This window comes from Miscanthus floridulus, chromosome 11, assembly GCF_019320115.1.
Source record: "Miscanthus floridulus cultivar M001 chromosome 11, ASM1932011v1, whole genome shotgun sequence".
Lineage (NCBI taxonomy): Eukaryota > Viridiplantae > Streptophyta > Magnoliopsida > Poales > Poaceae > Miscanthus > Miscanthus floridulus.
This window is the reverse complement of record NC_089590.1, coordinates 97,747,662-97,765,857: the sequence shown is the minus strand read 5'-3', so window position 1 is coordinate 97,765,857 and position 18,196 is coordinate 97,747,662. Positions and strand designations below refer to the sequence as shown.

The 18,196-nt window shown below is 42.0% G+C and overlaps 1 protein-coding gene and 1 pseudogene across 1 annotated transcript; both read left to right on the top strand.

Moving 5' to 3' along the window:
- Positions 1-10,702: 10,702 nt before the first annotated feature.
- Positions 10,703-12,420, top strand: LOC136490583 (pentatricopeptide repeat-containing protein At3g29230-like; annotated as a pseudogene).
- Positions 12,421-13,672: 1,252 nt separating this feature from the next.
- On the top strand, positions 13,673-17,653 carry LOC136494141 (pre-mRNA cleavage factor Im 25 kDa subunit 2). Its single transcript, XM_066490296.1, has 7 exons — positions 13,673-13,828; positions 14,859-14,904; positions 15,083-15,176; positions 15,278-15,351; positions 16,103-16,189; positions 16,265-16,375; positions 17,271-17,653. Exons 1-7 carry the CDS (start codon positions 13,704-13,706, stop codon positions 17,340-17,342), a joined length of 609 nt encoding a protein of 202 aa, XP_066346393.1. The 5' UTR covers positions 13,673-13,703; the 3' UTR covers positions 17,343-17,653.
- Positions 17,654-18,196: the final 543 nt, after the last annotated feature.

The window sequence follows — 18,196 nt, the reverse complement described above, 5'->3', positions numbered from 1 at the left end:
AAGGGGTCTCTACGTAACACCCCTCGATGTTACACTACAAGTTTTCTACTAATAACACTTCATGAGCATCATGATTATGTGTTAGTGCATGTGAGAATGAGCAAAGATAAATTTCTTGGCGTGAAAAATGATTAACACAAATGATACATAGAGAATTCAATAGGCATGTTATATCACTTAAGGTTGGAAACCAATTTTTATTAAGCAAAAGTGCTATAAAACATATATGTGACACCTTAATAAAGTTTGAAGTACACATTTTGTAGAAGATAGTGCAACTTTTGTTTTAACAAGATAGTAACGCTAGATAACATTTCTAATAGCTTAGAAATCTAATTTGAAGCAAATCCAAATCAAGACTTAGTCAATTTCTTAAGTCTAAAAATAGATTGACAAAAGCCACATCACACCAAGGTGCACTCGCCAGCTACCGACCGCGTCCTCACCTGCCTCCAGTCCTCTCGTTTCTCCCCTACCCGCCTCTGTGCGCCCGACCACCTCTGTTTTTCGCCGTCACATCGTGGCCACGGTGAGCTAGGGCACAGGCACTTGCCTTCAATTTCGCATGCCTGTGTATGCGCATTGATGTCCGTGTGCCAACCGTCCCTACCTCCGCTTCATCCCTGCGCACCTCACTTGCACCTCTATCGCCTTGCCGTAGCCACTAATGTGGTCGTACCATCTCAGAGCACCACCTGCATCCCACCACCCGCATGTGGCTAGCCCTATTCGGGGAACCTCTATCCAAACCACCACCGCAGCCGCAACCAGGGTAAGATAGTGATGCTATAGCGCTATCTAGTTCACCTCGTGGTGGCTTAAGGTGGTCAGCATGGCCGCGCCACTGTTGTGCATGGCCGCACGCTGTGGTCACCACTTCCGCGAGCTCCACTGCTCTGGTAACCTAGGCTAGTGTAGGCACTAGGGTTGTAGAAGGGGGTCGGCCCGTTAATGGAGCCAGCGCGGGTCCCAGCTGGCCCACGTGGCCGTCCAATGCCATCGCTGCAACAGCCGACACGCACTGCAGGGTGGCTGAGGACCATGCCGTTGTAAAGGAGGGAGTTTCCAAGGGTTTCGTTGCATAGTTGCTCTCTCTAGGAATAGTGAACATGGATTGCTGGGTTAGTTTTCCTAGAGTTTAGGGGTATTTTTGCAAGAGTACCAGCGCACGTGGGCTTCCCCGCCACAGGGCCGCCTCGTGTGTGGGCCTGCTTTGCGTGGGTCGCGCCTGCGGGGGGCGCGTGCATGTGCGGATGGGCCTGCACGAGAATTGGTTTTCCTTTTTCCAGTGAATTAACAAATGTTTTCTAATTTAGTTTTGAGCTGATCTTTGGAAAATTATAGCAAATTCTATAGATGACCAAAAATTGTGAAACCAATTTTGTTAGGTTCTTAAAATTGTGCTTTATCTGTTAGTATATTTAGTTCATATATATATTTGTTGATACCAGCGGCTATTAAATCATTTGTGAGTGTTTAGTATTATTTAGATTAGTATTTGTAGAAATTTTTGTGGTAAATTGGAAATAGCTTTGACCATGAAATTTTTATAATAGATTCATTGTATTATTATGTGCTTACTGTAATTTTTGTAGCCTTAGAATATGTTGAGAAATATGGCAGCTAAGTACTCCTTGTTGTAGTATATAGGAAATCGTTAATAAGAGTTATAATATATTTTAGTTGCTAAGTAGCACTTATAGGTGAAACCCTACTGGTTTGATGGGAATGATGATTAGCTCGGTATCTTAGTCATTAGAGCTAGCTTAGTAGCTTAGTAGATATATTCTTATTTTAAGAACTGTTATTGTCTTAATATTGAGTGTTGCATCGTCATTGCATGCATGTAGAGAACGAGTTGGTGGAGTTCGTGACCGCAGGCAAGCAGGAGTATGAGGAGGTGATCGAGGAGTATGATGAGGAGGTTCTCATACAAGAGGGAGCCCTAGATCCACCAGCAATTGACTTTGTTGACACCCCGCCTGCCCAAGGCAAGCCCCGGTGCATAACCCCTATTTTGAATAAGCACTGAATATATATATCTGTGATGTGCATTTACGTTACAGGCATTTTATAGGAAACCACCCGCATAAATATATCTGTCCTATGAGTCCTACTAGTACAAGTACGAGTAGCTCTATGCTTAGGATTTTCAGTAGCGTGAGTAACTTGCCGTTACTCACAATAGATGATTATTATTATCACCCTTATGATAAAATGGTGAAAGGAAAATGGAGACCGAGTAGAGGATGTGGTATGTGTATTGGTGGGTGTAAGAGGTTGTGTCCCGTGGTTAATGGGGCATAGCTTGGTTACACTATTTTCCCTATCTGTGTCAGTTAAGGACCGGCCATTGCATTGGATTCTAGTCAAGTCACAGACTTATTATCCTGAGTACATACTTGTTTATGAGAGCAGGGAAGGCTCGTTGCTCTCTTATCGTGGGTTTCAGCTCTTTCTGGACCGACTAATTGGAGACGGGGATGGTGGAGGTCTAAGCACCACACTGAGTCTGGGACTCAGGTGTGGGGGCTTGGAGTCCATGTTTGGATAGGGACCTAGACCCCATGATAGGAGAGTGGTGGGTTGGTCCTCCTTGTGCCTGGGGTACAAGCGGGGCATGTGCTTTGGGGTACCCAGCTAGGCACATTGATTCATGAATCACCAGATAATCTGGTATGACTTGTCTACACTCTAGCACCATAGTAAGAAACTGGAAGATGAAAGATGGTGAAATGGATCTGTTTGCTCAACTCTTGCTTAAAAATAGAACATGTGCTTACCTAGAATGGTTAGATAATGAACTAATCATGACTGCTAATAAAAAATATATATAAGGATTCACTACTAGTATTGCTTTCCGCAAAAAGGAAACCCAACAACCCAAAAAGCTTATCATATCCTTTAGAGTCAGGAAGTTATTCCCACTAGTCGGGTAAGTCTTGCGAGTACATTGTGTACTCAGGGTTTATTTACCCCTGTTGTAGGTACAGCTTGAAGAGTAGCTGTTGTGTGGAGGATTCTTCTGGTGGGCACAGACGGATCCTTTATTCTACCGTTAGATGTTTATTTTAATTCCGCTGTTTAATTTCCACACTCTGAACTTGGAACTGTAATATTGTATTTCTAAGAACTCTCGTTGTATGAAATAGACTAAGTATTGTAAACTCATTCTTATTATTGAATCATGGAGAAAAATCATAGATTATTCGAGTTCTCCCTTGGGGTGTGCTCGATGGAACTGCTCGAAGTATTTTGTTTTTGGGGTGCTTAGTGTATAGTGGAAGGCGAGCGCCTTTGGAAGTGTGCTATTTTGGGCGGTTCTGCCACACTCTACTTTCTTAAAAAATCTTATTCTGGTGTACAAGTTTCATTTCATTCAGTTACAGGAAACCATGATTGTTGACTGTGAAATTTCTCTTTTAAGGAAATTTGATATAAATCAAGATTATCTTTGGCTGTGGAATGCATCAAAAGGAAAATCTGGTGGCATATTAGTTGGGGTTCTTTTAGAGAGATTTGATGTGGGTTCCTTTAAACAATGAGAGTTTATGATTCAAATGAACCTCTGGGATAAATTTTTAAAGTTGAAATGGAATATGTTGGTAGTTTATGGTGTTGCACAGGAGGAGAATAAAATGGCCTTTTTATCTGAGTTATCTCATTTTTGTGCATCAAATAGTGAGCCACTGCTTATTGGTGGGGATTTTAATATCATCAGATACATAAAAGAAAAAAAATACCATGGATGGAGTACATAGATATACCCCATTGTTTAATTCTCTGATCCATTTTTATGAGTTAAGAGAGTTAACCATGAATGGTGGTTTGTTCACATGGTCTAACAATCAAACTCCTCCAGTGTTGGAGAAATTAGATAGAATTTTGATGAGTAAAAAATGAGAAGATATTTTTTCTCAAGCTGTTGTTACAAGACTTCCTAGAGAGATATCTGATCACAACCCTTTAATTGTTTCAACTGGAAATGTGATAATCTACCTCATATCCAATTTAAGTTTGATTTGACTTGGTTAAAAAATCCAGAATTATATACTCATGTTGAGTAGATATGGCATAGACCATGCAGAGCAAAAACTGCTCTTGACATAATACAACAAAAGCTAAAACTGTTTAAGCAATTTTTTAAGGGATGGGGTTTTAACCTGCAAGGTGAATTGAGAAAAAAGATAAAAGAATTTTAGCAAGAGTTGGCTGTGTTAAAATCCATTGAAGAGAACATAGGATTGTCCAATGATCAGATTGATAGAAAAACTTGGTTGATGTGTGAAAAATTAAAAAGTCTAGAACAAGAGGAAATTTACTGGTATGAATGCTGTCATGAAAAGTGGCTTCTTAAGGGTGATGCAAATACTTCTTATTTTCATAAATATGCTAATGGGAGAAAAAGGAAGAACAATATTCTCAGTTTAGAAAATAATGGACAGATAATTGAAGGATATGATAATCTTTTAAAGCACGCGTCCGAATATTATGCTAAGTTGTTTGGTCCTCTAGAGGAATCTGAGGTCCAAATGGATTCTGATATTTGGGATAACATCCCACATGTTTCTGAAGATGATAATACGTTTTTATGTAGACCTTTCACAGAAAAAATAAAAGATACTCTATATCAAATGGAAAAAAATAAAGCTGCAGGTCCTGACAAAATACCAATTGAGTTTTACCAACGTTGCTGGGAAATAATCAAGGTAGGTGTTATCTAACTTTTTTATGACTTTTTCAATCTCAGATTTGATATTGCTAGAATTAATTATGGGCTTATTACTCTTATGCCAAAAATAAAAGAAGAATCCAAAATACAACAGTTTATCCCAATTTGTTTGTTGAACTGTTTGCACAAGTTGATTACTAAAACGTTGACTATCAGATTGGAGCTGGTGGCTGGTAAATTGATACATAATGCTCAGACTGCTTTCATGAAAAATAGAAATATCATGTCAGGTATTGTAACACCCTAGGTGTTAAGCATGCATTTGGCATTGGCATTACATGAGCACAAGCATAATTTATCATTCATGAGCATGAGCATCTCAAATTTTATCTCTATGATTGCTTATATCACATGTGTTTGTCACTAAATACTTTACATATGATAGGGTTTACATGTGACCAATGTATAAAATGCTTGTGAGACCCTAGGAGTACCTTAAACATGTTTAGAATGTCACATGGAACAACTTTGGTATTCATGACTTGGACTAATTTGGCCTCCAAGTCATGGTTATAGTGTAATCTATAATTTTCAAGTTGCATGTTTGACCTAAGTTGAACTATACCCTAGAGACTTTGCATGGTTGTGCACCCTTAAGCAAAGTTGTAGTACTTGACTAGAGTAACAACTTTTATTTTTGGGTCAAGAGCTAATTCAGTGCCTAACATGGTCAAATAGGGCTCACAAGTAGCAACGGAATGCTGTTTTCAAACTTACAATTTTTCTAAGTCTAAGAACTGATTTACAGTTTCATGTACCATACTTTGAAGCTTTACAATTTGAAAACCAGCTCGAATTAGACCAACCTCATTTAAGCAAAGTTGGAGTTTACATGTAGCTCTATAACTTTTAGTGATTGAGTTTTTGCCAACTCGCCACGGATTAGGAGATAGAGGTGGATGAACTTGCGCTGTTAGTCAGTGAATTCGGGCCTGATGGCCACGGACGCTGCGCCGTCAGTGGCCGACCGGGGGCAGGCCAGGTGCACTGTGTGGTGGCCATAATCTGGCATTGTCCCAGCCGGTCGGGCCGCAGCAGAGTGAAGACTGAGGCGACCCCGCTGCTCCATTCATTTCCCACTCTCTCTATCTCGCTCGCCTTCTCTCCCACCCACGCACGCAGCAACGCTACCGTCGCCATCGCCGTGTGCCTCCGCCATGCTCGCTCACCGTGCATGTAGCACTGCTGCCTAATCCACCTCGCCCACATCTATGCCACCACCTCCTCTACCACCTCGAACCGCCTTTGTAGCCGCTCGAGCCTTGGTAAGGCCCCATTTCGCCTCGCCGCCACCACGCCATCAATGGAGCGCCATCGCGCTCTCAGCTCACCGCGGCCAGCTTACACAGAAGCACCTCCGCTCTCTCTCTCTCTCTCTCCCTCGTCTAGTCTTCACCGTAGCCGTAGGTCCTAGCATCTAAACCCATTGTCCATTTAGACATTACCGCCTCATTGCACCGGAACACGTCGCCGCTCTACGCGCGGCCTCCATGGCCGCCGTGGCACTCGAGCTCGTCGTTGCCGAGCTGGCCAATCGCCTATATCCTCTCTCGCGCGCCTTAGGTTGAGTAACCATAGACCTAGCAGGTGGCATGATAGAGACCCGTCTCTCGCCACCATCTAGCCAGAACGATGGGAGCACTGCCATGCTCCGTGCACCGCCGCGCGGACATGCATGCGGTCAGAGCTCACCTCCGCCTCGTCGGAACCCTAACCCACCCTTGCTAACTTCGTTAGGTTATCGTGAAGCCATGATGCGCCTCGACTAAGCACACCGCGGCCAGAGAACACCGGCGTACTACCGCGCTGCCTCCGTCGTCCGCCATCGCCACTGGTGAGGGTGCTCCAGTGCACCGCCGATCCAACAAGGGGTACCACTAGGTGCGGGGGATCACGGGGAGTGCAACAGTGAAGACGCTACCGCTGAAGACCTCGTCGTCGGTGAGTTCTCGCTGGTAAGCGCCGTCCCCTGTCCTGGTCTCGCTGACGGGTGGGTCCTGTTGACCGTGGGCCCTATCTATCAGTCTGTGTGTTTCGTTTGAGTTTTCTTATTTTTCACATATTTGAAATACCAACTTCAAAAATTCATATCTAGAGTTAAGAGTGTCCATAAAGTGTAGTATTTTATAAAAAATATGAAATGCACTGTTTCTGGTATTTTTCTAGGAGAATAAAATAGAGCTACATAAATGCTTTTTAAATGTTTTCAATCTTGTAAAATGCATAACTTAAGCTAGGAAAGCGACAAAATTGTTATTCTAATTTTGCTAATATTTTGTTGACATGCTCTAGCTAATAAAAATACTAAACCTACAGTAAGCATGCTTGGAATATGGTCTTCCTATTTAATCTTAAATAATTGCTAGTTTCTAGTGAAAATAAATGAGGTAAAAATTGATAACTAATGATCATGCAAATTTTTACACAGTGTTATGGTACTAGGATACATGTAAGAAAAATATAAAATCTGTTGTTTGACACTTTTCACTAGGCTAAACGATTTTTGCTAAAATGAGCCTATGCAACTTATTATTTTTGTAGAGATGGCTATATTTATTCAAATAGCATGAAATTTATACAGTAGACTTCTGGGAACATAAGTAGGCTACTGTAATTTTATTAGAATTTATGTTGTAATGTTGATATATTTTCCTTATTTCACCTTAGTGTTCAATTAAATTAATAAATGCATTTAAATAATTTACTTGGGCTTGACCATCATGTTTTCTAGAGTGTATATGATGTCTATGAATTGTTGGTACCATTGGTTGTGCCCAAAATTGATTGCTTTGTATGCAGTAAAATATTAATTGTTCTATAATTTAATTTTAGTGACTATTTGGACAGTTCGGTTGTGAAGTAAATTGCATGGGTAAAACGATGTTTGCTGTGGATATTGTCAAAAAAGTTGTATATAACTTACTTATCTTGCTCATGTCAATTTTTTCATGGCAATATGATAAATGGTTTGAGAGTTATAGCTGTTAGAAGTTGGTCTTCAGAAATACTTATTCTCTGAAAATTTCTAGATAGACCTGGAAAGTTTACCTATTTTGACTAGGATAATGGTTGAATCAACTTTTGGTGATTAAATGAAAGTTGTAGGAAATTTTATAAGCTTTCTAGAAAGTCTGAGATCATAGTATTTGGTTGAGTGGAACTCTGGATATAGCCAAAATAAGTAGCTGTTGTTTACAGCAGAAAATGACTAAGTCAATTATAGTTATTTATCTTATGTGATGCTTGTGTAGATGCTTAGGCTAATTGAGATTAGTTGTTAGTTGCAGGTTCTAGGCCTCTTACTGATGATGAACAACTTTACATTAGGTTACTAAAATTGGGTGAGTGTATGTTTCATGTATTATAGAAGAGATATGCACCTACTCAGTAAAGATCAATTAAAAGAAAGTTATACATCTACCTTACCAATGAATGTTAAACTTATCATACACCTTACGGATAACCATGATCAGGAATATGCAATTTATCATCTTATATCTTATGCATTCATGATACTCATTTGTGCATATGCATGCAATAGGTTCCTCGGAAGGAGTGACGCTTCTCGAGTTTGAACCCAAGCATCAGGAGGAGGAGCAGGAAGTTTAGGCAGAAGGAGGAGTCAATGTAGAAGATCTCCCTAAGTGTCCTGACCACCAACCTTCCTCGTTCTTGAAATGCAAGCTCCGGACCATTATAAGCCTCCTATATTTTTACAAATATCACTTGCGTCATTTATGTTTAATGCATTAGGTTATAGGAGTTGGTTGGAAATACTTGCTACATATAGTCCCCTTGTCCAGGCAAATATATCTTGAATCTTTTGTAGGTACAGGATCGAATATATGCTTAGTCGTGCTTAGTCCGGTAGAAGTCAGGTGATTTCCTGTCACCTGAAACATATAGGTAGATAACTGATCACGGTTGGCTATAATTGCTATCGTGGAAATAACCATGTGTTGATGAATAAAAAAAGGAGACCAGACGGGATTGTGATAGAGAAGCGCAAGACATGGAGGTCTTGGTGCCTAGTTATCCCTGTCTATGTTGGTTAAGGACTGATTCGTTGTACGTCCTTATATCATGTTGAACGCACGCCTAACACTTAGTTGGCCGGATAAGTCATTCCGACCGTGAAACCGAGTAGCTCAATTCAGGTCGGGCCCCGGTAAGTGAAAGTGCGCATACTGAAGGCAGTAAGGATGTACGGAGAGCCAATGGCGTGAATCCAAGGGCGGGTTCGAGTCCCGATCTTTCTGGCAGATTGGTAGAATCTCTGAGGGTGCGACGCTGATCGGACCCGCAAAGTTGGTTCCTGAATTGTACCAAAGGTGACCCAATGCGACCCCGATGGGAGAAGTATGGGTTTGTGGTAGGAATAATCCCCCAGCTAGATAGGAATCTATTTGAATCGCCGTCTCTCTCGGATAGTGACAACTTGACTGAGCAGCGGCAACGTAGAGTAACTTAATGGAAACTTGATGGTTATGTTGATGCTCAAATTATTCTTATACCGGATATGGTTACTAATGCTTGTTAGCTTAATCAAGTGATTGCTCTAGTACAGGTGCTAATCTAGAGATGCTTAATTGAACATGTATCCAAATTGATGCTAAAGATATTAAATCTTCAAGTTATGTTACTTAAGCTTTTATGCAAAATATTGTCAAGCTAACTCCACTGATAAAGCCTTGCATACTCCTTGGTGTCATATTATTTCTGGTTTATGACGGGTAAGTCTAGCTGAGTATATTCCCGTACTCAGGATTTATTCCCTCTTGTTGCAGATGACATGATGTACCATGGGTACTGTAAGAACTGTCTTCATCCTGTCGTGGATGAGGACTAAACCATGGGGCATGGTACTCCTGAGTTATCCCCTCTGTTTTGATTTTGCTGGAAATAACCGTAGCACTGGCATGTATTTGAACTAAGTATGATGTTGATGTTAAACTACTTTGCTTCCGCTATTTAAACTTGGTTTGTAATAACTATGTGAACTCCGATGTATGTGTGAAAATTTTAAACTATTTGTGAACTGTGATGTAACATGTGACTAGTTGTGTTGAATTATGTATGATCTTGGTTTGTATGTTGGTTTGTTTAAGATTTCTCGTGATTTCACCAGACTACCGGGTTTATATGGGCTCAAGTATGACAGTTTGATCGCTTCGGCGATTGCTATTGTACTTATGCTCTTATAAATTGGACGGTTCTGTTATAAGTATCATGTGTTTGCATGAGATTTTACATGAAACTAAAAGAAGAAAGGAAGTTGGAATTATTTTGAAATTATACTTCGAAAAGGCATATGACGAAGTCAACTGGAATCTGTTGTTTACTTGCTTGGAAAACAGAGGTTTTCATGAAAAATGGTGTAGTTGAATCAAACAGGTGGTTTCTGGAGGGACAGTGAGTGTGAAAGTTAATAATAAGATAGGTTCTTATATCAAGAGTTTCAAAGGGGTCAGGCAAGGAGACCCTTTATCGCCAATCTTGTTTAATTTTGTGGTTGACTGCTTAACCAGAATGGTTCATAAAGCTCAGGAGAATGGTTTAGTTATTGGTTTGGTTTGCCACATTATTCCCACCGGTGTGGCCATTCTACAATATGCAGACGATACTATTATATTCCTTAAACATGATTTGATGGGAGCAACTTACATGAAATTGTTGTTGTATTTGTTTGAGATGTTAGCTGGACTGAAAATCAATTCAACAAGAGTGAAATTTTTATTATAAATGATGAGGAAGAATGGGGGCAAAAGTATGCAGAAATATTTAATTGCCAAGTGGGGTTATTTCCTATCAAGTATCTGGGTGTACCTGTTAGCCCAAGTAGATTGAAAGTAGCTGATTGGCTTCCTTTAGTTGAGAAAGGTAATAAAAGGTTAGATGTTTGGAAAGGAGAAACCTTGTCTATTGCTGGGAGATCCACCCTGATAAGTGCAAGTTTGAATAATTCTCCAATCTATCATATGTCAGTTTATCTCCTCCCTAAATCTACCATTAACAGTCTTGATAAGACTAGAAGAGCATTTTTTTAGCAAGGAGGGGGACTAAGAAAAAATACCATCTTGTCAAATGGGAGATTATATGCAAGAGTAAAAAGAAGGGAGGCTTAGTATTAAAGATTTGCATAGAATGAATGTTAGCCCCGGCGCGGTCGCGCTCTACAACGCCATGATCCGGATTCCGGGGTCGCGCCTACCACGTGCCCCACGAGCGCGCGCTGGAGCTGTTCGCCGAAATGCCGCGCCGTGGCGGGGAGCAGGCCCTCGCCCCGGACAGCTTCACCTACCCGTACGTCGTGGACGCGTGCGCGAGGCTGCGGATGTGGCGTGCCGCCGAGGCGGTGCACTGCCGCGTCCTGAAGGAGGGGCTCGCCGCAGTGCCGACCGTCGGCAGCTCGCTGCTCGCGTTCTACGTCGCCCACGGGTCGCTGGGCGACGCGAGGCGGGTGTTCGACGGCTTCCGCGACAGGTCCGTCGGCCTCTCCAACCGGATGGTGTCGGTGTACGTCAGGGCCGGAGACGTGAGGAGTGCGCGGGAGGTGTTCGACGCGATGGAGGCCAGGCATGTCGTGTCGTGGAACGCGATGCTCACCGCGTACGTCAGGGCGGCGGACGTCGTGGCGGCGAAGGAGCTGTTCGCGGCGATGCCGGTGAAGGACGTCATATCGTGGACGACGATGATCAGGGCGCTGTCTGACGCGGGGGATTTCGCCGGCATGAGGGGTCTGTTCAACCGGATGCCTGAGAGGAACCTGGTGTCCTGGAACTGCATCCTCTCGAGCTACACCAGGCACGGAAGGTTCTGGCAGGCGCTCCAGATGTTTCCCCGGATGCTGTTTGAAGGTCTCAACCCGGACAGCTTCACCGTCGTCTCGGTTCTCTCAGCCTGTGAGAACTTGAGGAAGCTGAGGCTCGGCCGATGGATCCATGCCAACCTAGTGACTCCGGCACTCCAGGTCCATGCTGAGGTTGGGACAGCCTTGGTCGAGATGTACGCCGTGTGCGGCGACGTGGGCCGGGCATTCGTCGTCTTCCTGAAGATGGACAGCAAGGATGTCTTCTCGTGGAATGTTATGACCCGAGCCCTCGCCATGCATAGACGAGCCGATGACGCACTCAGGCTGTTTGGTGTCATGAGGAAACAAGGGTTCCGGCCCAACCACTTCACCTTCATGGGCGTCCTGCTGGCGTGCAGGTGCGGGTCTCTCGTCGACGAAGGCCGCAGGATGTTTGACATGATGCAGAAGGACTATTGCATCCCCCCGTCGTTGCAGCACTACACCTGCTTTATCGATCTGCTCTCCTGCAACGGCCATGTCGACGAAGCGGTGACCGTGCTGCAGGGCATGCCTTGTCGACCTGATTCTGAAGTCTGGAGGGCACTGCTTGGCGGGTGTAGGATTGAAGCTGGCCTCGGATCAACCGAGGACGCCATAGCAGATGGGCATGTTTGGATTCCTTGCCGAGTACTGTATCGCCTCACCGAGCTAGAAATCGAAACTGGACGCATGTTCCACAAGAGAGCCAAATCGGCTCTCCGGGGCTGGCAAGAATCTCGGGGCCTGTGCCATCCGGGTGAGGCGAGGCGAGGCGAGGCGAGGGAACCTTGTGAAAGTTCCAAGCACTCCCGTAGTTGAGTCAACTGGTGATGAGATGTGTGTGTCATTGACATGAACTCAGATGCTGTATGTGATATAACCTTGACTTGGCTGTCGAATAAGCTGATTCTTTTGGTTTTCTTCGGTCAGGTTTTGATTCTGTAACCGAACTACGAAAAAATACAGGAGGTTTAGTTCATTCCTGAAGGCTTGCACTGACACGAGCACGGTGGCGAAGAAAAGAAAAGGCTTTGCAGTGGCAAATTGGGCTGCTGCTTGTACTAGGGAAACACAAGTTAGCAAGAGTAGCAGATTGCACTTTGTAAAATAGTGTTGATGATGATGACTTGTGGACTTTGAGGATCAAATTCCGTTTAACATGGTACTCCTGTTCTCATATGCATCACAGCTTTTTGAAGCATCCATATGTAACAGCTGTACTGGGACTGTCTTTGGCTCATAAACGGTCATTATAATGAATGAAAGCATTTCCTTTTTTTTAGAGAGAGAGAGAGAGAGAGAGAGAGAATATCCAATCGAATTGTGAAATCGACCTTTTATGTAGTACTTGATCAGTTTTCATAATCGAACATAAATAATCCCCTGAAAGCCTGCAATGGCAAATTGCCAATTGGGCTGCTGCTGTACTCACTGGGAAACATAAGTCAGCAAGAGTGGCAGATTGCATTTTTTTAATTTCTTAACAAGTGGACTGTGATTTGTGAGCATCATAATTCCGTTTTACACAGCTGCGTTAGTACTGTGCCGAGACTGACTTTGGATAGTTCACAGTCATAAACAACACGAATATATCTAATTGACGTCCTATTCGCTTAACTTATCAGTCTGGATTATCAACCAATGTCGCGGTGTTTTTCTTTCGGAACAAATCAGCTTTAGCTGGCTTATCAGCCGAACAAATCGTCAAGCGCTACCTGATTTGGAATCGATTTTTTATGTTCTATTTTGATCAATTTTCATAAACGAATACAGTGAAATTCGTAAGCGTTTACTAAATCGTATTTTGAAAACAAAAACAAAAACGTAAACGTTTATAGTTCCTGCAGTCCGCTAGGCTGCTACGAGACACTTCAGTAATCGAACAAGTTGACTGGAACGGCTTCGAGATGGATCGGACGGCTCACGTTAACAGCTGCCGGAGTTTCGGACCATCCTGTCCATCCCTCTATAAACGAAACCCTGTCCAGTTGTGATCGAGACCCTTCGCAACACCTCCCCAAACCGCCCGGCGGTCGATTCGAGCAGCGCCCAGCAGCCTCTGCCCCGCCGCCACCGGCGACCGCCGGAGCCCGAGGAGGAGGGAGAAGATCTCGCTCGATCCAAGGAGGTGGGGAGAAGATGGTGAGCTCCTCGTCGCCGGTGGTGAACGTGTACCCGCTCGCCAACTACACGTTCGGCACCAAGGAGCCCAAGATGGAGAAGGACACCTCCGTCGCAGACCGCCTTGCCCGTATGAAGGTCAAGTAAGTGCGCTCCGCTCGTGCTTGGTTCGGACCCCTTCCGCCGTCCCGACCCAAACCCTAGGTGGCTAGGTTTCTTACACTCGCCGGAAACCCTAAACCCTAGCGCTCAGATCACAGAACTACTTGTGTTAGTTTGCAAGTTGGCGCGGAGAGTTGCTTGAACTGGAGAGTAGTAGGCAACGTTTCTCAGTCTACTGTTGGGAGCGACGTTGTTGCACGTACCAGGATCATTTCTGTAAATTATTCGAATGGGACATATCCTGTTAGATGGGGATTCTCGCATATTGTGCATTTGTGCGACATGGCCCCTTGAAGGGAAAAAATTGCCGATATATGAAAACATTGTATTAAGGTTGAATTTTGTTGGTTCTTTTATCTTGTTTGTTGAAGTTTTCAGTTGAGTGGAGAGTATATTAGGTGGTGGGTAGCAGGGTTTACACTACATTTTGGATAACAGCAGAGGCAGACATTTAGAATGCATTAGTTTTGAAATTAGGACATTCCTCTGCCTGCTTTAGGCGGTGTTACTTTCAAGTAGACATTATTGGATGCCTATTTTGTTGTCTGCAGCAGGTTAACTGTACCGGCATAAATTGCTATACTTGGTGAATAGTTCCAGCCTTTCATGTTTTAGTCATTGTAGGACAAACCTTTGTAGTCAACCATTCTATTATCATGAGGCAATCCTTTAATTATTTGAGCACGCCACAAATAGCTTTACCACACAACTGTATCAAGGCAATGGTGCAGAGTTTCATCAGGTCAAATACACCAGAAAGGAAGTGAATTTTTAAAAATTGTCTTTTTCATTCAGTTGTTTGTAACAAACAGTATGGTAATTAAAGTGGAAATCTATTTCTTCTGATATGTCCATACTCCTGTGTTCTAAACAATGGGCTCTATATTTATTTGTCTTTTGTAAAAACATTCCGATCTCTAAAAGTCAGGCTCTCTTGGTAGTTATCTTCTTGTAAGCTTGTTCCATCCAATGCAACATAAGTTAATTGTTACTCACTTCTGTGTATGACAGCTACATGAAAGAAGGAATGCGTACAAGTGTTGAAGCAATCCTATTGGTACGTATCTTTTTCATCCCATCAGTATTTCCTTAAAAGACCCCTTTTGCATGAAAATGCCAAATTGTCTGTGAACTTAAGTAATTTATGATAGCCAACCACTCAACCTATGAACGAACTTTTTAACTTGAAAAAAAAAAAAGAAAACCTAAAATCTTCGCTTGGCACTATCTTATAGGTGCAAGAACACAACCACCCTCACATACTCCTCTTGCAAATCGGAAATACATTCTGCAAACTTCCTGGTGGACGGTTGAAGCCTGGAGAAAATGGTGAGTATCTGTGCCCAACTTCTGTCTGATCCATTCTAATGCTAATTCTATATAGTTATGTATATGTTTACTGACTCATGTGACGGGACTGTTACTTGCAGAAATCGAGGGTTTGAAAAGAAAGTTGTGCAGCAAATTGGCTGTGAACTCCCCTTCCTTTCCACCTAACTGGCAGGTAATGCATTGAAGAAAGAGATATGAGATGGTTTGTTATCTGTTAGTCATGGCATGTTGGAATTTGCCATAATTTAGTAGTATCTGACCGTTTTCTAGTTTATATCATGCTGAATGGTAATTATCTACATGGTTGCCTAGAAGATCATAAACCTTTTCATCCCAACATATCTGATTCATTTAGGGTGATTTAATGTTAATCTAGAGAAGGAGAAAATGCATCGGATATCCAGACTTTCTGCTTTCCTCAAATCGTCCTCAACTCGCAATTTGTCTTCCTCCCTGTTGCCCTTTAATATTTAGAGCATATAATACCAAACCTATAGCTTTCGATGTTCTATATTGTGGTATGCATCAGTGGAAACATTGGCACGGTTGGTGATTTGCACGTTATCAGTATCACAGGCATCAAGATTTGACATACAAACTGGCATACCCTCCTTGCTTAGTGTGATGCTATCTTTTTCCATCTCTATTTCTTCACATAGAAAATTTTGTGTAGAAGTATCAAGTATGTAGGTAAATATGGTTAACTTTCATCATAAGATGTAAGTCAAGGACTCAGTATGTCACCACGTACATGCTCAAATACTTAGGTTTATGCCTGACTGGCCACAGTAAATATCTGGGCACTGTGTTCCTGTTTTACATGTTGTTAAAAATATCATATGATGCCTTCAAAAGGTTGAGATAGGGCAGCTTAAATATCTTCCCGCAGTTAAAAAAAGGTGTAACATGCTTGTCACTTCCAGGTTGGAGAGTGTGTTGCCGTGTGGTGGAGGCCAAACTTTGAGACTGTGATGTATCCTTACTGCCCTCCACATATCACCAAGCCCAAGGTACATTGTTGCTTTGGGAGCATTTCTTACCTATGCTGTTAGGATCATAATTGGAATGACCAATTTGTTGAACAGGAGTGCAAGAAACTTTTCATTGTTCACCTATCCGAAAGAGAGTATTTTGCCGTTCCAAGGAATTTGAAGCTGCTTGCTGTTCCACTGTTTGAACTCTACGACAATGTTCAGGTAATGTAACATTCATAGTCCTGTTGTCGATGATGTCCGACAGAAACTTTGGGAACCCTTACTCATCCATTAAGTTCTCAGTTCTGGGGAAGGGCAGTAAATTTATTTTTTTAAAGTAGAGATTCCACAAGGCATTCTTGTTTTACATATTTTGTTCTGATTAACCTTTGTTTGTTTTCTAAATATAGTTTTTTTTTAAACTCAATATAGGTTACTTTAGCTTTGTCCTAAATCAAACTTCTCTAACTTTGTAGAAAAATCCACAAACATGTACTCCCTCCGTTCCAAATTATAAGTCGCTTTGACTTTTTTGGTACATCCATTTTACTATGCATCTAGATATAATAATATGTCTAAATACATAGTAAAATGGATAAACCAAAAAAGTCAAAGTGACTTATAATTTGGAACGGAGGGAGTACAACATAATTAGTTTCACACTTTCACTAAATTCTCCATGAGATGTCTTGATAGTACATTTATTTCAACTTGTATACATTATATATTTTTTCTAAAGGTTTGGTCAAAGCTAGAGAATTTTGACTTGGTATAAAGCTGAATGTGACCTATAAACTGGGCCGGAGGGACTATCTCTTTGCGTTGTCAGTTCGTTAATATACATCACTCTAGTTCCAGCAACAGAAGTTTACTTGTTACTTGACCATTTATATAGGAAAGTAGTATTGCTAGTATGATAATTGAAATATGCAGTTTATTGATATTCAGACCAAATCTGTTCTTGTGAGCCTTTCCAGCCATAATTGTTGTACATGGTTTTCCTTCTTTTGTTTGGCCATCACCAGTGGTGTTAATTCTGTTATTGTGTTGTGCTTTTTAAGTTTCAAGAATTTGTTAAAATTTGTTTCTGAAACTTGTTTCCTATACATTAATGCAGCGATATGGGCCTGTCATCTCCACCATCCCGCAACAGCTTTCTAGGTTCCAGTTCAACATGGTGAGCTCTTAGGGTGATGACACAAGAAATTAGTGTGGCCAAGGCAGCTCTTCTGTTGACTTCTGTTGAGAACTTGAGATGGATCATTGACATGCTGAGCTAGCTGATGAACGTACCCTGACTGATTTTATTTCATTGTGCTGGATATTTTTTTTATCTAGACTACTACTATCTAGACATGTATTTCTGATTGTATTTTTGTTGAATTTTTCTGTTATGTCGCATCCGAGGGGCAGATCCAGTTTAGGACATATATGTACACCTGATATATTTTTTTAAAAAAACGAAGTTAGTATATAAAGCATATGATTGTAACTGGATCAGATCCGGATACAAATAGCTTGCCCTAGGCACTAGGCAGGGTTTGAGGTGCTCGGTTTAGCACACAGGAGGGAAGGGTGTTCCACGGAGTGGCTGACGTAGGCCTTGTTTAATTTCTATCCCAACGGATATTTGATACGTGTATGGATTATTAAATATAGACTAAAAATAACTAATTGCATAGATTGTGATTAATTTACGAGACGAATTTTTTAAGCCTAATGAGCTCATGATTTGACAACGTGGTGCTTGGTGCTACAGTAAAGCTATATTAAACATGTGCTAATGAGTGATTAATTAGGTTTAATAAATTCGTCTCGCGGAGTACTGAGGACTTTCTGTAATTTATTTTATTATTATTATCTGAACACTCTCATGTGATACCCGATCTGATATTTCTAAACTTTAGCCTCTCAACGCTGTAAATGCTCTTCGTTGGCGAAGGGCCTGACGAAGAGGGAAAGAAGACACGAGAGAGGAAGTGAACGCGGCGCGGAGATATTCAATCCTGGTCATCCGTTCTTACACCTCATTTAATTCTAACC

Excerpts from the sequence above, each read along its gene's own strand:
- LOC136494141 (XM_066490296.1), top strand. The coding sequence starts at position 13,704 with ATGGTGAGCTCCTCGTCGCCGGTGGTGAACGTGTACCCGCTCGCCAAC. Across the intron at positions 15,352-16,102 it reads CCTTTCCACCTAACTGGCAG|GTTGGAGAGTGTGTTGCCGT; the intron begins GTAATGCATTGA and ends TGTCACTTCCAG. Across the intron at positions 16,190-16,264 it reads CACATATCACCAAGCCCAAG|GAGTGCAAGAAACTTTTCAT; the intron begins GTACATTGTTGC and ends TTTGTTGAACAG.